The sequence below is a fragment of the Enoplosus armatus genome, chromosome 4, assembly GCF_043641665.1.
Source record: "Enoplosus armatus isolate fEnoArm2 chromosome 4, fEnoArm2.hap1, whole genome shotgun sequence".
In the NCBI taxonomy this organism is placed as follows: domain Eukaryota; kingdom Metazoa; phylum Chordata; class Actinopteri; order Centrarchiformes; family Enoplosidae; genus Enoplosus; species Enoplosus armatus.
Genome location: NC_092183.1, coordinates 14,034,555 through 14,059,392, shown reverse-complemented (window position 1 = coordinate 14,059,392; position 24,838 = coordinate 14,034,555). Strand labels below are relative to the sequence as shown.

The 24,838-nt window shown below is 43.6% G+C and overlaps 1 protein-coding gene across 1 annotated transcript; it reads left to right on the top strand.

Moving 5' to 3' along the window:
- gas2l1 (growth arrest-specific 2 like 1) lies at positions 1-21,867 on the top strand. Its single transcript, XM_070904966.1, has 5 exons — positions 1-1,021; positions 9,494-9,601; positions 14,174-14,270; positions 15,159-15,468; positions 17,005-21,867. The coding sequence occupies exons 1-5, from the start codon at positions 320-322 to the stop codon at positions 19,067-19,069; spliced, it is 3,282 nt and encodes a 1,093-aa protein (XP_070761067.1). The 5' UTR covers positions 1-319; the 3' UTR covers positions 19,070-21,867.
- The last annotated feature ends 2,971 nt before the right edge of the window (positions 21,868-24,838 follow it).

Sequence of the window (24,838 nt, the reverse complement as noted above, 5' to 3'; positions counted from 1 at the left end):
CGGCGTCCCGGACTGCTCCGCTCTCATTCTCGCTCCGGGACCCGGCGATGCGCTCTTTAAAGGAAACGGGTTTCGCAGAGACATCCGGAAAACGCATCCATGCGCCACGGCCACTCCGCATCCCGATATGCCTGTGACAACACAAAGCCTGGTTTCAAGGAGCCCCGATAAGAAACCGCACATGCAAATCGGCATGGGTGCGTCAACTCGGCTATTTCGCTGTATTTTTACGCGGGTGAGGCTTTGGAGCGCAGTTGTGCAATGAGATATTGGGGAATTCTCAAGTAGACTTTATTGATAGGCTACATTATCAGACAATATGGCTGATCAGAGCAACATCCAGTCCGCCGCCTCTAAGAGTATCCGGCCTTTTAAATCCAGCGAAGAATACCTGTACGCCATGAAGGAGGATCTGGCTGAATGGCTGAACACCCTGTACGACCTAGATATCTCTGCGGACACCTTTATGGATGGGCTGGGGACGGGCTGTGCCCTCTGTCGGCACGCCAACAACGTGAACCGCGCCGCGCAGGACTTCCAGCTGGAGTACCCGGAGGCTGCACAGTCCATGAAGGTGCCATCCAAAGATGTTGGCTTTCAGTCGCGCAACGTCGTCCCCGGCTCGTTCTTGGCGCGGGATAACGTGTCCAATTTCATCACCTGGTGCAGGCAGGAGCTCTGGATCAAGGACGTCCTCATGTTTGAGACCAACGACTTGGTGGAGAGATGCAACGAGAAGAATTTTGTTCTGTGTCTCCTTGAGGTGGCGCGGCGTGGGTCCAAGTTTGGCATGTTGGCCCCCATGTTGATCCAGCTGGAGGAGGAGATCGAGGAGGAGATCCGGGACCAGGAGAGCCTACGGATCGATGTTGGAGAGCCAGCTGAGCAGAGCCCGCCCAGCAGGTGTTTCAGTCGGAAGGAGAGCAGTCAGAGTGTGGAGGATGAAGATGAACCTGATCCAGAGCCGTTCATCTGGCAGCCGAAGAGAGTTTTATGTGACATGCGAAATTTGGATGAGTTGGTGAGTTGAAAAGATAAAAACACGCCACTGTATATTAGTACCCTGATCGAACTACTTTGAATAACCCTAGTTGACTCCATAAACCCCCCAAATGTGTCATAACTGCATTATGATTCATGAAAGTCATCATAGACCAGCGTAATGATCTTACAGCTAATTTAATCATCACTACTCATAACATCAGTGTGAAATACACAGTAAACATACAGCTTCCCACACATCAAGTATATATCCAGTGTGCCCTGTTGCTAAACAGTATGTAGCCGCTGATATATATAGAAGGCCAATCTCTCCCACAGTAAAACACAGAAATGTGTCAAAAGTGAAGCATCATCTCTGAAAATATCATGTCAGTGCTATGAAGAAGGCAGGCACCTTATAGATTCCCTGTGGTGTGTGTGTGTGTGTGTGTGTGTGTGCATAACATTGTTTCAGACTGCTGTTAAATCCCCGCTCACCTGTAGAGGGTCAGCGTGTTTGACACCCAAATTCTTGCTTTCTCCCACAGGGGAGCTCTGAAAAGTCACAGGTCAACTCGGGGACATTTCTCCTGCATTCTTGTAGAAATGTCAGCTCAGCCTCTACAAGAGGTTGAAACACATTCAGCCTCTTTCATTTAGTTTTTCCATCAGGTCAATACAGTATCCTGCAGATGAGGGAAGAGTTTTCTGCAGCTCCTTTGCCAACACTTCAAAAAACGTCCCTTTTGGCAGTTTGGTTCTTTTGCATTTCCTGTCCCTGTGGAATCCAAAGCATCAGCTCTCTCGTCACTTGTCTTGTTGAACTGGCTGACCTTTGCCATGACCTGCCGCACATGACCACATTAGAGAGACAAAGATCCTGTCGGGGCAAAGCTAATGAGCTGACAGACCGGTGCAACCATGTGCTCGGGGTTGTGAGCGGGGGAGAAGAAGCTAATGTTTTCATTTTGACGATGAGAAGAGCGATGTCCGTCTTTGGCACCAAAAAGATGATTGTGAGGGACGGCAGAGAGGGAGGAGGGTGGACAGTCACACTCATGCTGGTCAGGCAGCAGAGCAGAGCGGCTCTGGTGTGACCTCCACAGACAGAAATAGGAGAGCATGTGGAGGAGGATGTGCGCTGTTCGTATCCCAGACTGTCTGAGTCCGCACACTCTCGCTCATATGACTGAGTACTGAGGATTATACAGGCCGACTACATTTCGGGACAAAAAGATCACAGGAAAGCCACAGAGCGTATGCCTGTCTTTCCTTTTCTGTCATCCGTGCTGACACATGCCTCAGCACACACGTGTCTCGTCTGTTGGACACTGACATTTGACTGATTTGGGAAGTGTCATCTCTTCCCCACTCCCTGTCAACCTTAGAGAATTGCTTTGCATGCAAGCTGCGCAGAAGAGCCCACATCAGCAACATGAGGCTCTTCAAATGAGAGACCACAGTGGTACTAAGACGAGAGGCTGTAATATTAAAATAGTACAGTATTATCGAGGGTGCGTTACAGTGTCAGTTTCTCATTTTGTGTGAGACACGTTTCCCCTGAAATACCTCTTCATTTCCTGGACTGTGGTGTTTTTACCAGGAAACTATCAAAATGAAATCCACATTTTCTTTAAATAGCGCGATCAATATCTGCTCATTTTGCTTCCCACTTAGTTTTTGCTGTTTTGGCACGAGGCCTCCATAACATCAGTCACAAGTTTATCCTGCAGAATACTTGTGCACTTTTTCTTTGTGTTCCTGCCTGATGTAGTGGCCTAACAGGAGATTAGTGTCTCGTTGTTACTGGAAACCTCATTGCTCGTAGGCATGAGTGTCTGACAGGGAGGGAGAGGAAGAAAGTTAAAGGGCTTAGTCTCATTGGTCCACAGCTGTGACAGCAGACTGTGTGTCTGCTCCCCTCGGTTCATCCAGGCAGAGGCGACGTTCCCGCATCATCCAGGATGGATCGTATTTCACAGGATGGTTTGGCTCTTTTTTTTAATGACTGTTGTTTTCATTTTTATTTACTGATTTTCTCTGTTAAAAACATATTAAGATATATATATATACTTCTCAAGCTGCTTTTTAAAATAAAAAAAAATCATTTATCAACCTATTTATGAACTGCCTCCTCCCAATAACATTATTGATGAAATGTCATCAATTAATTACCAGGCCATGAGCTCCCACAGAGATGTGCACAGCAGCCTCAGATGTGTGTGCAAACTGAGATGCTACAACTGTTCAGCTTTCATTTAGTTATCATATTTTCTTTACAAAAACCTTAATGTGAGTCCACAGATGTCATCATTATACATGATGTTGTCAGCACATGTATGCGGCACTACGATGCCTTAATCCAATTAAATCTCAAGCAGAAAGTATTTTATACCTATATTTATAGTGGAGTGGCTCTGAATGAGACTGGTATACAGGATCGTATTTATTTATTGCTCTTCTATAAAAATAATTCTGAATCACATATCAACTTTAAAATCTGATGTACTGTTTTTCAGCAGCTTGGCATTTGTTTCTCATGCAGCTCAAAGCATCTCAATGAGATTTGTTTATCTGTTTATCCTTCTATACGCTGTGTACTAGTTGGATGATCAAACTAATCTTGTTGAGTTCAACAAGACAATACAAGTGTGGTGATAATAGGATTACAGGTCATTATTCTAACAGTGTGTGTAACGGTCTGCATACAAACAGCAGGATCATTTTAAATACAATTCCCTTTAAGGACATCTGGCCTTTCAATAATCACAGGAAAATGCCCATAGTCGCCAAATAGTGTCAGTTACGATTTGTCCTCAGTAAACTCGGCTCATGTAACAGTGAAGTGACATGGTAAACTAGTGACTCTTAATGCAAACAGATGATGCGTCACATCAACTCCCTGCTGGATGCAATAGGTGTTTAATCTGTTGTCTATCCAGTTTGCTTTGCTTACGAGTATTTATACACATGCCGCCGTGTAAATACTCACCACCACTGTGTCTCCCACTGATCTGCCACTACGCACGTTATTACTCATCTCACTGTGGGACGGCTTTCCACTCTGAAGTTGAGGAAGTGACCGGCGTCTCATTTCCTTCGCCATAGTTTGAGTCAGTGATAAATGTTCCCTTTTCCTCCTCCTGGAGACGTTTTTTTGTTGTTTTCAGTTGCGATACAGAAAGCAGCTGGTTCACATTGCTATACATCCACATAAAGTCTATCCTTTGCATTAAGGGATTTTCTCCATTTCATACGGATTATGACAGCAACTTCCATTGAATCTGTATTTTCCTATATGCTGCAAGCAGCCTGAGGTAAAGAAACATGGTCATCTACGACAAACAATGACCTTTTCGTGTATTTTGCAATCAGGCCCAGGGCTTAGATATGAGATACACACAGACATACATGTAACAATGTAAATTACACCTACTGACCCCTTAATGCACACTCTAATTGTTCACATGTTTACTGCATGCATAGGCATCTATACAGTACAATATTTGAGCTTCTAATCAACAGACCATAGGAGCGTCACAGCCTTTGTCGCCTTCCTTCATCGTGCATCTTTCCTTCTTCTTGCTCAGTCATATAAACTGGTTCATGTCTCTTCTCACCCCGGGCTTCAACATTCAGCCCATGCTTAGTTCATGTATGTACGAGCCCCCATTCCCATCCCCCACCCCTGTCTCAGCTAGAGATGATAAAGCAAAGAGCACAACGGTATGTCTTGTTGGTGGCATTGAAGAGAAGATATGAATAGACTGCCACCGCTGACAGCGAGGTAATCACAGGCTGACATCTCAATCAAAGATTTTAGATGGAGACACCAGCAGAGCAAAGGGGGGAGGGCAATAAAGAGAGGAAGTGCGTGTGTTATGCCTGTATGGACAGTCTGCTCCATTAACCTTATGGTCCAATTGGTGCATTCAGGGAATAAAAAAGGGGAGTAGACAACAGATAGTGTGCCTGGAGTGACTTTACTGTACACTCTGTTAAACCTGACTGCAATGAATGTTACTCTGGGAGGGAGAGCTACAGTAGAGAGGGAGCCAGAGTGAAAGAGAAAAGTAGGTCATCATGCTTTGCATTGAGTCGCACTCGTACGCTTTGCTGAGAGAGCGTGGCATCCTTCAGTGTTTCTCCCTCCTGTGTCACATGCACTCGTGTTTTTAGGGGTTTAGTATTTTATAGGTTGTTTTCTTTTTACCCTCTAGACTTACTGCACAGTAACAGTACAGATCAGATCTCGCTCCTCCTCCATATTTTCCATGCCGCAGGGTGCAGGAGGAAACAGCTGACTCTGCACTTTGCATGTTGCCCGCTTTATATCTTTATTGCAGCGTTTGATGCTATCACCTGGTCGTTTGCATGGTTATCATTTTAATTGGGTGTTTATCTGAGTAGGTTTCTGTCTGTGTGAGTTGTCAGGTTATTTCCTGCACTTGTCTGCAGCCTCCTCAAGCTGGATTCAGGTGGAGACCGTCAGAAGGAGTCCTCAGTAGGACATCAATCCCTCTAACCTCGGCTGTCTCGAGGAGAAGTGCTGAGTGTTCTTGAGCCTCATCAAAACAAACAAATGGCAAATGACTTAGACACTGGCTTGATATTTATCTTCCTGCACTGGGCGATTACACTGCTGTCTCACCTGAAGCAGATGAATAATGAGTTATTCACCTTGCAGCACTTAATGTCTATTAGATTGCTGTATTCTCCCTACCAGCTCCCAATGGGCAGTTTGTCATGTGGCCAGAAGATAGACATCGATTTTCAGAGAATGGTCTCCTTGAAGCGGTGGATGAGGCCTGGAGCAAGTATGATTACATTTTTCAGCCTGATCAAATACACAGCGCAGGTTATAAAATATATAAAGGCATACTGCTATTATTATTGTAACAGCTAAAGAAATTGTTTAACAGTTTGTGAAATATGCTATCATAACTTACTATAGTATTCTCCCAGTGGAAGGTTACTGGCTTTAACTGACATGCCTGACCCTGAGGCGTTTATCCAACTCTGTTTTTCCGTCTCATCTCTGCTGGTCTGGCCTGTTGGACCAGCATGCTAACGGTCTCTAAATACATGTGTTTTCATAATCTCTCCAGTTTCTCCCCTCAGGCTTCAGCTCCAATATAGTTATCATTAATGTGGCCATTTGTCACCTCCCTGCAGCCCCCAGGTTGTTTAAAGAGATAATTTGTGCAAAGGAGGCTGTTCCATGTTTATGGGGTGTTGCATGGTTGTCCACAGAGGAGTAGTTTATACAGGCTGTCAGGCCAGTGGTTTAATAGAGGATAGACTCTGATCTGTAGCTGTTTTCAGTGTGCGTTCACAGGCTTTAGGAATGCTTACTGGGTGGTGGAGCAATAATCCCTCAAGTTTCAAAAAATCTCCCTGCTGCCAAGCAGGCGCCCCCAGTGGCATAGTTTTCTTGTCTCTCTGTGCTTATCTGATGGTGAAGGTTCTAGTCATGACAGGAGATCCTCAGGGCAACAAGATACACTAAGAGAAGAGTCTTGAAAGTACTGATGTGCTGCATCATATAATCTTTTAACCCATTCTTATTACTTACTTGAAAATACTATGTATTTTGTCATAAACCCCCCAATGTACAGGCGGTACAGAAGTCAGATCCTGGAAACACCCTCCCATAAATTCCTGCGGAGTGAGTTGTTGTAATGTTCAGCTTGTTTTAATGTTTTAATGTTGGAGTTTGGCAGTAATTATCCTTCGCATAGCAATCATAAAAGGAGCTAGTTACAGCAGGCCAGCACACCTATGTTTGATGACTGCAGTAGAGCAAACTGTGTGGTCGCACGTTGTTTGTTGACTCATGAGGAGAACTGACATATGTTTGAATGGATGTGTGGCTTCTTTGAGTACTTTTATGAAATATGGATCTCAGTCTGAAAACCAGAACTGCATTTTGTGTTTTCACATAATAAAAACCAATAAACTCAAATCGCACAACAGCAAATATACATTTTAGAGTAGAACAATATTGGCAACTTTATACATTCCTTTGTTATGATACCATTATGTAAAGCTACGGTATACAGTACGTATAGTGTAGCATGTTAGTCCACATTTCAAATCAGTAAAGAAAATGAGGAGTAAAACTTTAACATCTTTATCTCCCCCCTCACATTTCCTCTCTTCATCCCCAGGGTTTGCTCAGCCCTCAGTCTCAGCCTATCTCTTGCCTGAGTGGCCCTTCTGATGTTTGCAGGTCAGGAAGGAAAGGAATGAAGAGGTTGTTGACTCACACTCAGCAGATATGACGCGATCTGAGCAGCAGTATCATTAAAGGAATATGTACTGTACATGTTCTTTACATGAAACTGCTGGGAGACAAACTCAGCTGCTCAATTCAAAAGGGGATGCCACAGCCGTCTCTTAATAATGAAATCGTTTCTCTCTCTGTTCATGTCAAAACATCTCTGCATTCCTATCTTAAGATAGACACAGCAGATTCCCAGTATAGGGGCAGGCTGAGGATTGTTCAACAGTCGCTGTTCGTTTTTCTCTCTTTTCCCTCTCAAACGTCTGCAGCTCTTGTTGAAAGCGTCTCTAGCGACCAGCATTCATCCATATTTCATCCTTCAGTTTCTCGCAGTGTTCCTGCTCCACTTCCGCATGTTTCCTGCGTGACCTTGTCTCTCCCCTCCCCTTCTATCTCACTCTGGTGTGTGTGCGTGATAGTGTGTGTGATAGCGTGTGTGTTTTGGTTTCAGTGTGTCTGAGTGTACCCATTGTTGACAAAGCAAAGACATGGGAAGTGCACACATTTCATGCCAAAGGCTCCACAGAGTAAATATTTTAAGTGTCAGTGCTGCTATTGATTAGGTTATTATTAAAACACTTCGTGGTTCGATTGTGTGTCCTGGTCAGTGTTTCATATGACACACTGTGTGCGAGTCCTTCACCTTCCCTCTGGAGGAAAACTTATGACCTCAGCAGAACGGCTCTGGGGGAGGTTTTGGTGCGAGAGAAAGGCTTTACTATAGCAAGAATGAAAAAAAAGAAAAAGAAGGCAAACTGTACTGTAATAAAAGGGAAGGGTAAGGCTATGTGTGTGTCTGTTGCCATAGCAATCTTTCCATTAACTCACTGGCTGGGGTTTTTCCAAACAGGGCTCGTCCACCTACCGACTGAACGAAAGACGGAGTGACAGAGCGGAGAGAGAGAGAGAGAGAGCAAGCAGATGTAGAAATATAAGCAAAACAAAGAAAGCAAAGACAAATATATGTCGGGTCAGATAGTGCGCAGGCTAAAAATAAAGGACAATGAAGAAGCAGATGAGAGAGAAAAGAAGGGAAAACAGAAGCAGGTGAGAGGGAGGGACAGGTGAGATACTGAGGCTTAGCACTGATACCACCCTCTTTAATTAGCATGGGGAAGAAAGAAGGGTGCTGTTTCAAGAAAACAACAGGGTGCCTCCTTAATCTTCTGAATGCACCATAATGTATGTTATAGGTCAACCTGCTCACACACACACCACACGCAAGCCATATCCCTTCAGCCCTGTGTACAGCATGAAAGGTACTGTAAACAACCAAAGGGTGGGAGCTCACAACCTGAAATTTTCCTCTAACACGTCATTTAATCTCTCAAATATCAATAAAATACACTCCTCCCCTCTGTAATGGCTGCCCCTGCACGCACAATTATGGAGCACTTATTCTTCTTCTCTTCCTCTCCGTCCACTTTGCTGCTTTACTTTCTCTCCCTCATGGTCGACAAGTGCGCATACGCCTTTTGTCTGAGAGAGACGCCAAGAAAAACATCAAAGTTGGCCAATCCTGCGAGAGCGCCCAGGCCTGTGCAACACAGGCGGATCTCGCTCCACCCTGCAGTTGTGTCTGACTCCGGTTGCCTAATAAGCACCCCCGACCACAGCAAGGGCACCGGCTCTGACTCTCTCGATTCAAACCCCAGCTGGCAGCACAGGCCTGCTGACATCATCACCACCAGTCTGGTTTCCGAGCTCTCTCTCTCCTCAGTTTATGATGTCACAGCCAGAGACATTGTCACGTATCAGCCGAGAGAGGGAGAGTATTCATTAGCATGTTCCACATATGTATTTTTGTGCTTTTGTGACACTTTGAGGTGAACTAACTTGACCAAAATGTTCTGGAGAGATGAGATGAGGCAGGGCTTTTTAATGTGGTGAGAGAGACGGGCGGGGCACCCAGTAGGTGCTTGGAGAGAAAGGTTGGCAGGAAGATGACGCACACACACACACACACACACTCCACACTCAGCACCCTCATATCATCACGCAGCCAAGACTGCTCATTCCTGACACCATAAAACAGAGTTGTTGTGTTGTTGACACATCGTAGCTCAGGACCAGCGCTTTGTTACAGATATGTGACTAAACATGATGTCATGTGAGGGCACTGACCTGAAGAACAGGAAAGGATCACTGTTTGGTTCCTCTCGGATGTGTGTGTGTGCCATGTCTTTCTGCTGTGGGTGTTAAACTGCTCTCTTTTGTTCTCCTCAGGTGCGTGAGATTCTGGGCCGGTGTTCCTGTCCAGCTCAGTTTCCCATGATCAAGGTGTCTGAGGGGAAGTACAAAGTGGGAGACTCCAGTGCATTGATCTTCATAAGGGTAGGCCCTCACCACCATACACAGAACTGTCTGTCACTGTGGACCATGAGACATGTCTTTGTGTCTACTTTTTATAGATTACGCCGCAGTTCAGTAGACAGGGAAATAATTGTGCATAATATTGTCAGAGAAAATGTTGATTTCAAGATGTTTTGATCACCCTCGTGGTTGCTTTAAATGTCAAACACAAGCACGAAACTTAATCGCTTTCATTAACTAAATTCCAGTCTTTGAAACACTTTAGAATTAGTGTCTGCAATATTAGTAATACAACTTGGAAAACTAAAACTTTCTGTGATTAGACTACATAACATTACTCATGGTGTAAATTATGAAAGATAAGAAAGGATAATTCTTGGGTCTTATTTTAGTAGTTTTGGTCATCATTCATATCAGTAATTATAACATGCTGCTCACCATGTTAATTGCTGAGATCTGGGAACAAGGCAGCATCACAACAAAGAAGTCAGACGGGGCGAGAAGGACGACTATCGTACAAGTTTTAAACAAACACACCGTTATTGTGCATTCCAGTCCTATGAGGGATTATTACCAACATTTCTGGTGTTCTCAATTTCGTGTTCTAACCCTAACCCTAACCAGATTAAGTGGTTCGTCTGACTAAACAGTCTGATTTCTTGCTCCCTCAGACTTCGTTGTAGCCATGTTGCCAGATCTCAGCAATCACTTTTGTGAGTTAAGATTATCATAACCGATAGAAATGACGGCCAAAACTAGAAAAAAGTAGACCTACCTAAGTCGTAAAAAAACTGAATTATCCTTTCAGTCACTTTTACACTACATGTTCAGCTGAATATATATATATATATATATAAGCTACTTTGGCACATAGCACAGAAGACTGTGAGGCCGGCAGTAACTGCATGGAACCATAAGGTGTGGGCATATGGCATCATATGTTGTTTCAAGGAGAACAAGGTAGCAACAGATAAATCACTCAGCTGCTTGGCTGCATCAGAGCTCAGAGAACTGTACAATATCTGTAGCAACATTGTGATTTCTCTCTCTCGTGTGAGTGTTTACAAACTGCCTTCATCTGGCCCACTCCCAGGACTCTACTTTGTCCCACTGAGACACAATTAGAGCTTTAGGTCATTTCCTGAGTTGGCCCTTATCTTGGCTGCGGCCTGTTTCTGCTGGACTGTTTGTCTCAGTTTCAGTTTAAGAGCTGAACCCACATCAGGCCTCACAGGACTGGGCAGGAAGGCTGGTGGATACCAGGGATCGATTTGGTCTCACTTACCTAAACTGTACCCCGGCCAGATTAATGGACTCTTTGGATGGCATTCCAAGTTGTCTGCATTTACATTATCGGCCTAAATGTCAGTAATGTCAATATTTCTTCACTGTTAGCGGCACCACCTGGTCCAGACGGGGATATGTGATATACACTTTGTGATGAAATGTTAGGCACCCCCCCATCTGGGAAAAAGCCTTTTCTACGTTCAAAGTGAGCTGAACAATATTAACAAAGATTAATATTTATATATAAAAGACCAAACTTATATTGTTGGCCAACTTTGTATGACACAATTACCTGATTTTACTTCATGTTTTGATGCAGACTAAAGTAGATGTCTGTGATGAATAAAGTCCTCAAATATGGACAGGATTGCTCTCCTCTGCATTTTCCATCCTGCCATAAATGCACATTTATGACACATTACACAATAATTAATCCTGCAAGGGAAGGCTGAGGTATAAATTTGGGGTGACAAAAAAATAAAAGACCTTTTACTGCTCTCCCAAAAAACATCAGACCTCCCTTCCTTCGGAAAAAAATAAAAATACACAACCCTCCCCCTTTTCTGACCTCTCCTCCCTCCTAATAATTTTCTTACACTCCCTAAGAAGTGTGAAGTCTTTGATCTATGGAAGCTCATGTTTACCTGTAACAGCCATTTTAACATGACAGACATATTTAAATGTGCCTGTTTGTGATGTGTGTGAGCCGTTGACCTGTCAGATTAGCCTTCTCCACTTCGTCTCCGCCCTCTTCCGATTCTTCACTGGGGATGACAGTGATTATGCATATGCCCGAGCAGCTACAAGTGCAGCCAACACACTTCCCTTATTCTCCTGAGGGGAGGAAGCGGGCAAAGGCTTTGAAAGCCAACAAACCCCTATTCAGATGCCAAAGCTCTGACAAGGATCTTGGGCTGCACGAGGGGATGAAGTGGAGAAAGCGACATATGAACAGAGGGGGGGAGTTAATAAGGCGTCTTTGTCCCCGGGGAGGTCGCTCCCAGGAGGGAGGAGATGCCTTCAGTCGTGGGGCACAAACAGCTGAAATGAACCATGGGCTTAATTTTATAAACTCACCAGCAAGATTTAAGAAGGAATTGGTTCAACACGCCCCCGCAATGATGACAAGAAGTCTCTCTGTTCGCTGTTGCCATAGAAACAGGGATTGGGTCTCTCTATGCTGGTGAAGACTGTGATACCCCTTCAGTGGTTGGGAAATTAGGCAACTAAGCCACAGATCTAAAGTGGAACATGGTCCCAAAACATCTATTCAGCCTCAGTAGTTCTGCAGCATCATGTATAAAATATGAAATGCGTAATGAGCTTGTTGGATATGGAAAGTGATTGATACAATCCAACAAAACCAAGATTTAATCATGCAAGTGTTTATACTGTAATTTTGATCATTTAATAACTGTTTACACCCAAAAATAAGTAGGTTGTGGCGCCTGTATAATGTAGCATATATCATTTTTGTCATCTTTGTCAGCGATGTTTAATATTTATATGTCTCTCTACTGTCTCTGTGATCGCATTCAGTTGTCAGATGACTACAAGACTATGAAGAAAGTTAATTGATGAGCTGACAGTCTGGAAATCAGTACTGCATAATTAGCATTTTAAGACCCCCGACAATTCTGTTTATAGTCATGCAATTCTCCCACTCCAGTTACACAAAGATATTTGTTTATTTGGATTCCCAGTAGCTGTTACCATCACGACAGCTACTCCTCCTCCACAGTTAAAAAAACAATAACAGATTCATTAAATAGAGGCATGAAGCCATGTCTATATATGTCACAACAACATCTCTTATTATAGTATACTGTACACAATGCAAAAACTAAAATAGGTGATCACAGAGAGAGTAAGAAGTGACAGCAGATCTGTTCTGTACACTGCTCAGACAAAGTTCATACAAACAATGTCAGCTGTGTTGAAAAAGGTCTGTTCCTGTTGCATCTTCATACTCACTCTACTCTACAGTATGTGGATGTCCCATTAGCGGGCCTTTATGGTGTTTTCATTGTAGAAATGTATATCAGTGACGTGATAAAAACATGATATAATACTCCTGCGGTCTTGCTTTTCACTGCTGGCGCATGATGGTCACGCAGCATCAGACGAACAGTAAACCTGTTACTGACATACGGCCAGAGCAGTGGAGAGTAAGCAGTTTATATTCTCAGGTCTGATAGAGATAAGCAGATCAGCTGTTTTGACGGATTTGATGTAGTAGGGGAGCCAGGCCGATGGAAAGACTTGTATTGGATTGGCAGGGATTGTGTTAGAGAGAGAAGGTGGGGTCAGACTTTGGTGCTCATGCCATGTCTGTGGCCTCTCTGGGTCATGGACCCGGTAATGAGGCGCTGTGCCTCGTGTGATTTGGTGGAAATAAACTCTGTGCCAGCCCACACAGATGTACCGTTATGGCTTTGCCTTGCCTGCCCTCTGAGACACAGGTACAACCTTTAAAACATGTGGCTGGCAAACCCTGTTACACAACCCAAGGCAGGGGGACGCATCCACGGGGCTCACGCATCAGTCAAATTGTGTTGCTTCAGTGATGTCAGCTTCTGCCTGGAGGGAGTGAGGCTCTTTGGTCTCATCTTGTGGCTGTGTGTGTGCCTCAAAGAGCAGAGGAGAGTAGGAAGTGACATATCCACCACCCCCCCTCTGTTATGGCTGTCCAGGCACCCTCTCCTCTCTGCTCCTCTCCCCGATAACTGAAATCTCAGCTGAGGAGTGGAGAGGACAGCATGGGGGAGAGTTGTTACCATGCTAATTCACCCTGCTACCCTCTGAAAACACGGGGAAGCTAGCTGAGAGGCATGAGAGAGAGAGAGAGAGAGAGAGAGAGAGAGAGAGAGAGAGGCCAAAAAAGAGAGAGTCTTTCACAGCACTTTGGCTCTTTATTATGCTACCATACTCTGTTTAATTGTGAGTTGGCATGGCAATGAACAGCCCTCATAATGGCAGCAGCTGGGGGTGATGTGGGAGAAAGAGGAGGCGTGGGGGAGGGAGAGGCAGGGGCACAGGCAGGGGTGCATCTAGATGTTACGTAACACTGAAGGCCGGCCAGCCTTCAGCAAGCTGCCCCACTTGTGGAATTTGCATATCTATTGACTTATGCAGTGTGTGTGTGGTAGTGCAGCATATCAGAAGGTTTAGCCATTTTAGATAGACAGACAGACAGACAGACAGATAGATAGATAGATAGATAGATAGATAGATATTGGATTAATGTATGTTACTTACTGTTACTGTTAATCTATTGAAGCCTTGTTTTCTCTCTTCCTCCCTCAGGTCCTTCGTACTCATGTGATGGTGCGTGTTGGAGGGGGCTGGGACACATTAGAGCACTATTTGGACAAGCATGACCCGTGTCGCTGTGCTGCTTTTGGTGAGGTCACTTCCTATTCACCATCAGCCCCTTACACACTTCATTGTTGTGTCTCGGTGTTGCATAACTCACAAGACATTTAAGATTATACACAAATCATTTGCATCTGATGTGTTCAGCCTGGACATATAACTATGATTTATGCAATTCTAAATTCTATTTTTGTAGTTGACTGATTTGTTATATCGCCCAGCAACAATCTGCCTGTTTCATACTGAAACCGGACAAAGATTACTTCCAGCCAGGAAATTTAGGTCTGCAAAATGATGTTTGCAATGGAAAATGTGCAGTCACTCTGACTCCGTACTGTTACCTGATCCCACAACACATCTGTGTAGCATCTCATCTCAACACAAAGCCTTTTTTTTTGCTTATAAACTGGACACCCGCCCTAACCTTTCAGTGTTTACGCTCACTTTGATTGGCAGCACAGAGCACAGTGATACATGCCCATAATGGTGCTGGGTGAGACCATCCCTCCTTATCCTTACCCGTAACTGCTGCTGAAGGGGTGATGTCAAGGGCTGAGCGTCTGGCCTGGACAGCTGACACTAGCTGAAATCATAATTGCTGTTACATTTTTAACCACAAGAGACCATGTTGAAGATCACAGAGTATTAAGTGATTACAGAAATAGGCCTTTTGTGTTCTATAAATGGTCTCCCTAAATGGTGGGATCATCAGCATTTCTCTGGTTGGCTAGTTTCACAAGTAAAGGTCCATCTCTCAGGGAAGCATAGAATATGTTATCTGCTGCTGCTTTCTGAGAGCTTGATGACATTGACGTGGTTAGCTATAATATATTTCTGGACCTCTAAATTACTTTTATCCAGGCTGTGTGACGATGTTGGTTAGAGGTCACTCTTAACACTTGTTCTGTCTCCTCAGCCCACCGCTACCACCAGGCTAAAGCCAGCGGCCAAGGCCAGGGAGGCCATAGCAAGTCTTCGAGTGCCCACTCCTCCCGCTCAACAAGCCCAGGTCCACACTGGCGAAATGATGGCATCGCACCTTACAAACCTCCTGACAGACGCTCCTTGGAACCCCCCTCCGCTCCATGTGCCGCCTCCTCCTCCACACGGCCCGGCCGCTCTCAGAACCCTTCTGGCTCCACTGAGCTGGACTCCGGTGCAGCACGTACTCTACTCCCACGGCCGCCACGAGACCGCTCAGAACCCCGCCACTTTAATCCTCTCAGGTTAGTGTGTGTGTCTATGCTAGTGTGCGGATAAGTGTTGGGATAAGTGTGTTACCATGATAAGAAATTAATCTCTCTCAAGTAGCCTGGCAGGCCACATTCAGATTTTGCTGCTTGCTCTTTTGTGCCCACAGACGAGCAGGCAGACAGAAAGGCACACAAACACACACACACACACATACACAAAGAATTGGGAATATACACAACAAATACACATGCCAGGAAACCACAGATTAGACCAGAGCAGATTTGTCTAATCTCAGGTGACATTGCTCTGGTAAATCTGTCTCACACAGCCACCCTACAGCACCTCCTAGTGGTCACAAGGTAGACACCAAACATGTTCCCTCCTCTACTCTCAGTTCAGTTAATTAGACCGTCCACTGCCTAAAGATGGCTGTGACTCTGTGCAAACTGTTGCTCAAGCCTTTCGTCTATTGCCATAGCAAACAGATGGTCTCAATTAGTATGAAGCCAGTGACAGATGAAACCACACATCAGTTTGATATGCTTCTGAAGTGGCATGTCAGTGATAGAGTAGCGATCAGGCTGGTGGCATCAGAGCCAGAGTAGTGGCATGTTAAGGCCGTTATACGTGGCTCTTTCAAAGGGATATAAAGACAATAAGATCTGCTTATGCTCCGGTAAAAGGTTTCGTTCATCACATACCGTCCCTATATGTCAGAGTGTGAAGGCGCCATTGTTTAACACAATTTGGAGCTGAATTTTGGTTTACTTTGGCTTCTAGCCAATGTGTGGCTCATTTCTGTGCTGAGCGATGGATCAGACCAGACGTCAAGGCAACAGCTCATTCGCATTAACCCTGTGTGGGTGGGGCATCCCCTTTCAAGTGCGCCAGACTAGATAAAGACTAATCTGACAACTATCCCTAGACAACTGGTCACAGCTAACTTGGGAAGTAGGTCAACAGGTGGTCTCCAAGCAGGTAAATTACCATGCCTGAATATATACAAATCTAATTTCTGAGGATAACTTTAGAAGTCCTGTGGAATAAAACACTAATTAAAGGCAAAACCTGTGGGCATGCTGTCATTCCTAAATTGACTGATGGGTCTTGTAATGCATCGACTCTAGACAACAACTTATACAGTGTTTTCTGATGCTTTAAATGTTTTAGTTACCACAGAAATATTTGTAAAAACCTTGTCCCAATATGCTCTATCACGATAAGTTGAAAAACAGGCCAAATTCTATTTTCTTTTCTACACATAAAATTATGAGATATCAGGTGTAATCATCATAATTAAACAAATAACACAGCCTCTACAGGGTCTGTAAATGTCCAATTTACAATACACATTCTATTGATCTGTACTCAAGGTTTGTTCTTCCTGTAAGTGAGTTCACTCCAGGAGCTGATTATACAGTTAAACCTAATGCTACTGGTGCGTGACAGTGGCGAGGTGTCTGGTTGAGAATGGGCAGTGCTACGTGTTGGGTTAGAAAATCTACAACACCAAGTATATGATATTATTATACACATAAATGACTCTTTGTTTCCTCCCTACATTGAAGGAATAAGGAGACAAAGTTGCCAGTGACAAGACGTCTGTCTGGAGACAGTGACTCCTCTACAGCCTCCTCCAAGGGAGGAGGAGGAGGAGGAGGAGGGGCACGGTACTCTCTTGGTGGTGCCTCACGGCGCTCTGGTGAAGAGGTAGTCCTGCTTGTCAATCGCAAGGAGGGGAAGCATTTGATTGAGAGGACCGGAGCTGGAAATCAGACCCCATCCCTGCGTCCCTCCCTGCCCCGTGCACGCAGCCAGTCTCGGGAACGTGCTCTCGCTCCAATACTCAAACCCAACCCACCACAAGGATCCTCTGATGGATCACGAACATCCCGCACAGAGAGGGGCCGCTCCCTCGGAAATGAGGGCCCGAGGAGGCTCCATGCTCCACGTTCCCACAGCCAGAGTAAGTTACAGAGCCGTACACGGTCAAGTGATGCCAGCCCAGGACCCGCTTCCTGCTACAGAGAACCTCAGCCCCCACCCCCAGACAGACGAGAGGACCTTAGGGCCAAACAAGTACCCCCATCCTCTCCCAGATTAGGTGGTGGGTTCACCAAGAGGCAGTCGTCCTCGTGCTCTAACTCACCTATTAAAGGGGTCCAGAACAACAACAGCGGCCCCAGCAAGAAGACTATAACTACTCCCAGACCTCCTGCCCCTCGCTCACCCTCCATAGGAAAAGGCAGACTACTGCCACCAGTCACCTCAGGAGGTCGACGTTCACCGCACTCATCTCCCCGTCACCATCATGCTGGCCGCTCCCCTCGGACGATACAAGGCCCTCGCTCTGCTGGGCGAGGCCACCATAGGAACTGGTCTGGCCTGGAGCACCAGGAGTCCGAGGAGGAAGGACTGGGCCTTGGCTTCCAGATGCTGCCAATGCTAGACCCCCAGAGGGAGCAGGACCTGTATCGCAGCTTTGAGGCTGAGTTTCTGGCCAATACACAGCAGGCCAGAGGAGTCTCTAGCAGAGCCCCAGGAGGAGTGACCCTGCAGGGAGCCGTGACACATTCAGTACCAGCACCCACTGATCCTAATGTCACTGACTCTGCCTATTCCTCTTCTAACTCCTCCTCCTCCTCCCTGAATGTAGGGACAAAGATCGGAACTCTGCCTGACCTCAGGGAATCCAAGAGAACTAATCCTCGTCACTTCCCACTGGAGGACCCCATAAATTTACTTTATGGACACAATTTTGGAGGACCACACAACTTTGGTCAAGGACAGCCTGAGCACTGGGGGGAGCGTGGTCTCAAGAAGCTCCCAGCCATCTCTAGCTCCATAGAGGAGAAGGAACTTCCATCTTCCCTGCCTAGTCTTGGAGAGACAGAGTCAGACAGATTGATGAATCAGGTCCCGCCACAACCGGCTTTCAACTGTAGGAATATGAATGGAGACCACGGTGGTTTTCCTCCCACAGGAGGGCTGACAGGTCAGCAGGGTCAGCTTGGTTGGGGCACAGGGCCTGAAGGAGATGTTCCTCTGGAGAATCACCAGCCCAATTTACCTTATGACTTAGAAAATGGTGACGGCAGTGATGACCTCCCGCCCCCAGAGGCTTGTCCATCACCTGTACCCCTTCCCCCCTCTGAGGACTGCTCCTTTCAGGATTCCTCTAGTGAAAACTCTTCCATGTGCTTCAGCCTGAGTGAATCCCGCTCTGAATCCCCCCCACCATCTTCACCCCTGGCCAATGGGGACACAGATGGAGAAGTGCTGCAGACTAAGAGAGGGCAAAAGAAGTCAGACAGGGTAGGCCCTATCTCAAAGCACAAACTGAGAGGCAGGATCAGGCCTCGCACTGACAACAGACCAGAAAACGGCCCCTCACGTATCCCCACACCAGTCAGCTACAGAGATCTACAGGCTCACGACACGCTTTCCCCATGCCACACCCCACCGCTGTCTCCTCAGAGCTCGCATTCTACTGGTCGTCCAGCCACATGCAAGAGCCTGCACCAGGCCTTCGCAGACATGATCCATCCTCAACCACGTTCCCCAGCCATGGGCAACAAAGATTGCTCCTACCCTGGACAGTCAGGGAGCCTGGACACTGAAGCTTGGATGTAGCACAAATGGCACAGGGGGTTGTTGTCATGAACTTTGACTACTGTGTAAAAAAAAGAGAAAAGACTGGGCTATAGACTGTTTTCATTGCATGTCTAACACTCCTTTTTCACTTAGTTTCTCCCCTGAATAACTGCAGGGGGTTCGCGTTGCTTTTACTTTGCACTCAAGCCAAATTATTTATTACCAAAGGAATGGTCTTTAATATTACTTTTACTGTAATTCTAATGTGTGCATGGGGATGCTTTTGCCAATCATAAGGTGTTTTTTGTTTTGCAGGACACTTGTGAAATTCTCATGGTTGATACAGAGAGATAGAGAGAGAGCATATGTGATGCCATATGCCCCACTGAGGGGCATGGTAAAGTGCCAGGGATTTAAAGCTGCAACTCCAGAAACAGCGTAAACACTAAACCTTTAGTCAGATGGATTGGCTCCCTCTTGTGGTTTGCCACAGCGTCTCTGCTTGCCTTGATAGTCAAAATACTGGTATGACTGTGATATTCAGTCTCTCCACATTAGTTGTCTTCATATATGTCTCATTATACTCATATTCACAATATACTAATAGGTAACAAAGGTACCCCCATCATTCCTTTGACTTTAGGAACACTACATGCACTACCAATCTCTGTACAGTTGTCTGCTGTTATTAATGTCTGATGTCACCTTTACACAACAATTGATGTAGTCGAGATAGATAACATTTGTTTTTAAATGCTTAATGTGTTACAGGTTTTCAAGATTATGTTTAATGCAGTAAATCATTTTAACTATATTTCAACTTTTAAGTGGATTAAGTGTAAAAATATGAGGAGCAGTGAAGGTTGTATTACTTTGTGTCATTGTCACTGAACAGAAATGTTGAGAGCTCTTCTTCTGACCAAACTGTACTCTGGAATATACAATGCTACATATATACAAAAGTCAAACGCTTTGGGGGATGAATGTGTAAATACATGTTGATGTGCTCACTAATAGATGTGGGTATTTTGTATATAAAGAGGCATTGACTATACAGTTTAATGTACATATTCACTGTAATCAGTTCTGTGCTGCCTTAGCTATGCAATATTGGTGTTGGAAATGCCTTGACAATTCCCTTTGCCTTAAGATTTATTCGCAGATTAGTTTTTGAATGTTTTCGCTCAACATCACTAAGATCTATTTGGTAACACTACATTGCCATCATTAACTGTTGATGATAATAGAAATTGGAGAGTTTGAGTCTGAATGTGGAAAAAAGTGAGGAACATTGCCAATTTTAATTATATTTAATTAAATTATACTTGATGTAGGTGTGCAACTCATGATGAAGATATATAATTTATTGCCTCTGAATCCTATTAGTTGTTTTGAAACAGATAACCTACTTTGCAGATGGATTTCAAAGACATGGCACAATCTATGGTGACACCTAGTGGCTAAAGAAAGACATGTTTTATTCACAGTAAAGGGAGATACTGTTTTCCAGACACAGTACCCTTTCTTCCATACTTTTTGAATGACGTGTTCTGGTGCTGATTAGAGCCAATAATAAAGGTATTATGAGGTGAAGTTTGATGGATGAAGAATGATTTTGACTTGAGTGTCTCCATGAATAATAGATACTGTAACTGGATATTAGGGTTCTCTTGTGAGGCTCTTGCACAGTTGTCAAGAGTATGAGAGGCCAGACCCCAGCTATAGTACTTCTGTTTTTGGTATTTAACAGGTGTGGACTTTGTAAAATGTATTTGAAAGTGGGAATTGTAGTGTCAGTGCCCTGCAGAAAGCTCCAAAAACATCCTGGTGTCAATTAAGAGAAGTTGATGGACATTTGTTTTCGACGTGTTTATGATTGTTTCAATACATCTCTCCCAGAGAGACTGTGGAGGCAATGTCAGCAAAAAAGAAAGACCCAGCATTTGTGGATAACATCTTTTTGCCGGACACTGACACAGTGAATAGGCTAGAGAAAAAAAAAAAGAGTGTGCATATTTTTGTGTACATACTGTATGAGAATATGTACAGAATTGGAGTGAAGAGGGGAGGGATGTTGGTCTAATTTATTTATTTATGAAATTAAGTCTCATTGGGCCCAAGTGACATCTGTGTCCCAGGTACTGTTAAGTGAGCTGTAAGTTTTTAGGGAACATGTAGAAGATGATTCAGTTTCCTCAACAGTACACTGTAAAGAGACATAATCCGTTAGATATGTTGACCCTACAGACAAACTAAACATATTTGGGCTGTTTTGCAATATTCAGAGATAAAGTAATTTGATTTAATACTGACTCCTCATTGCTACAAATAATTTATGGTGTATCAGTATTGTTAGAGCTACATTGATCCAATATGTAGTCGGTTATCAGTTTCTCCTGTATAAACAGATTTTTACATGTATTCTAATTGTTTTAAATTTAAATTTGTTTTGGCTTATTTGAAGACATTTCCATTGTGAGCAACCGGCGTTTAAAATCTACCAGTTATGTGAACTGTGACTTCATATATACATGCCATTACATTTGGTTATCAATCACAAAAAGAGTGATTGTCGTTAATAATCTGCTCTTTGTCCCGCACAACTTTGCAAATTTCATGAAACTCTCTCTCCTTCTCTCTATCCCTAATCAGCGAAATCTGAATGTTCATGATCAGACAATTTCATGTTTGCTAATGTTGTTTTCACTAAAACTTAAGTTAAATGTTCAGATTGCTTGACATTGTGGAATTTGTATGTATGACATAGCAATACTGCAACATTTCACTGTTTTTTGAAGTTGAAAATGCTGTCAAGTTGTTCTTGTAATAAATATTTTCCTCTGAGGTTTGTGAATGATCTCTGATCAGTTTTTCAAATAGCAGTACAGCAGTGTGCAGAACAGATTGGGTTTGGATTTGGGGGTGTTTTGTTCAGCAGTGCCTGTTGGAGAACATGGATAATGACATTCTTCATTCACAATGTGATTTACTGACTTTTTGTAGTTGACACAAAATGTCTTGCTTAAGATGTAAGACACTGTGTGTGTAATCATCCCATTCAGCCAGTTGATTGATATCTGATGATCTCTTTGTGCAGATTTTGCTGTTTGAAGTTAAAAAATACAACAAAACTGAATGTGATATACTCTGCCCTGTCTTTGAGCATATGCAGAGCGGAAATACTGGTGTTGTTTCTCTTGAGAAATGGTCATCTGCCCATGTGTTGGGAAGACAATGCAATTTTTGCAATTTGACCTACACTTAGCCAGTTTATTTGGTAAAATAACCTAGCTAAAACGAATGGAGTCTAATACAACAGTCATACGATAAATCCTTCCTTCTTGAAGGTCATAGTGTTCAATTATTGTTGAAAAATGTAATCTTGATTTAACTTTATGGTCATTTTAGAGGCTGTACTTTGTGGTGCTGTGGAGTATTGTCTCATACTCAGAGGTGTTTCTAATATGTATTCCACCCTGGACAAAATATAAGAAACACCTCTAATTTTAACACAATGTAAATTCATATACAAGGCATGGACAAAATATTAGAAACACCTCTCAGAATAGCAATTCACTTGCAGGGTGTCTGACTGCATTACCAAATAAACTGGCATCTAAATATATTACCATGTATTTACACAACCTGATTAATTTGTGCTTTCTGTAACTGTATTGGACAACTTTTACTGATACTTTTATATTCAAATTATTCTGTAAATTACATTTAATATTTTGTAAACTATCTTTATGTTGTCAACTTTTAAAGGTGAGTAGATCTGTTATGCAGCCTACTGCATCCAAGTGCTATGCTTAAGAAATAGTCAACCATTTCTGGAAAGTGCTGAAAAGAACATATTGTTGAAAGTTGAGCCGCTTTAGCTCCCATAATTATGAGCCAGCCTCTTTGAATGAAAGCTGACGTTGCTTGTCTGTTCGCAAACGTTATTTTGTGGAAAGACGGAAGTAAATCAAGTGGGAGGGGACGAAGGCCAACACAGTCCCTACTACGCCTGTCACGGTAAGGTGTTTGTGGAGATTTTCTCTCCAAATTCATTGTGTGGCGAGTCTAATTTTAACTCCAAAAGGTACGCTAATTCGTTGGGTAAGGTTTAAACCAGGCCGATAGATTAAGAGCTTAACTATCCCGGCAAAGGCTTCCTTAAGCCTGTACTTAGAAGGTCATGTCTCAGCTGTGCAAGCTAGAAAAGTGGCCAGGCGCTAGCTGACACTGACAGGCACACTGCACCAGACAGCTAGCCTTTAGCACCAGTTTCATTCAGCGAACTGCTGCAAACATGCAGGAATGGGCGAATCAGTTATGCGTGAGTAATTGATCGATCGTTAATGGCAGAACTGTCTGCACTAATTTAACCAACTTGACGTTACCGTCACATATTTTAGTTTTCTGCCAGCTCAAGTGTACACACTCGAGCCAGTTATGCTAACGTTAACGTCACGGTAGCCTGATGCTAGCCATCTAGCGAACCTTTCCTCTACTTTTTAGCTAAGCTATTCCTATTCCGGCTAGTGGGAAGTACTAATATTGTTAGCGTGGAAACTGTTAAGAACACACTATTAGTTCAGTGTCAGTATGACATGGTAGCAGCGTGAATTATCGTACAAACGTACTGTAATCAGCTATAAATCGTCTTGCTAGCTACATCGTCGGTTGTGTTAACGCATCGTATTTGTTCAACTTGTAGCTGTGTCTGATGTTGACAGCTACCAGAAGCTTAATGATGAATGAAACTGACATGTTTCGATTAATGAAACTGTTATTTTTGTCGACTCGGTTCATTGTTACTAATAGCACGTTAACGTTAATAACTGATGGGCCTCTGCCATTATTTAGACTTGGTATCAGATAACTCTGCTAGCATCAAGTTTCATTAAATTAAACGGTATTTAAAATATAGCTAATAGCAGTATTAATGTTATATCCCGACTGATAAAGGCAGTGTTCATTATTATTAACACACTGTTCGCGATATATTGAGGTATAGGTTATGATCAAGGAAAGTTCTCATCTGTCAAAGGGCTATTTACAATACTATCTAATTGAATGGGAAGTCAGTCGAATTATTGAAAGGCCAATGACATTATTATCCATAATAATTGTCTGTTTCATTAAGTATAGGCAACTGCCAGTGACTACGTCAATATTTGTATTATGGTAATGAAGTATCGTAATCATGATATGATGACCCCCCAGTAAAAAAAACAATTCTCAGCACTATCGGTGTGTTGTCATTAAAAAGCCATATGTTTCTTTAAAGTACACTACAGTTCATAAGAAACATAATGTCAGGTTTTTGAGTAAATCTCGGTTTTATTTTCCCTATAGCAGGAGAATGTTTCACTTCTTAATCTGAATTTCTGTTCCTTTCTTTTGGGCTAAATTGAGCAGCATGCCCTTTAACTTGAACACCATTGCTCAAATTTTATAGCAGGAAGTATTGTTGTGTAAATGGTAGAAGATCTTTCACCAAGAGGTGCTGGGTCAAGAGTGGAAATCAGCTACAGGAAATACATGTAGTTACATGCTGCAGAAAACATTTGAAGTTGACTGAGTAAAAGCGATATTGTTGGCCACATACATGCTGACCAAGAAGATTCATGTTTAAAGAGGAGATATTAGTGTCTGTTTTCTTAGCAAAAACCATTGTTTTCTTTTGCAATAGATCACTGCCATTTGTTCAGGAGAAGACAGGAATTCCCTTTATTTCCCTGTGCTTGCACTTCTAGTATTTCCTGTTGCTCTCATGATGCTCAGAGTTTCCACTCAGGAAAATATTTCACAATCATC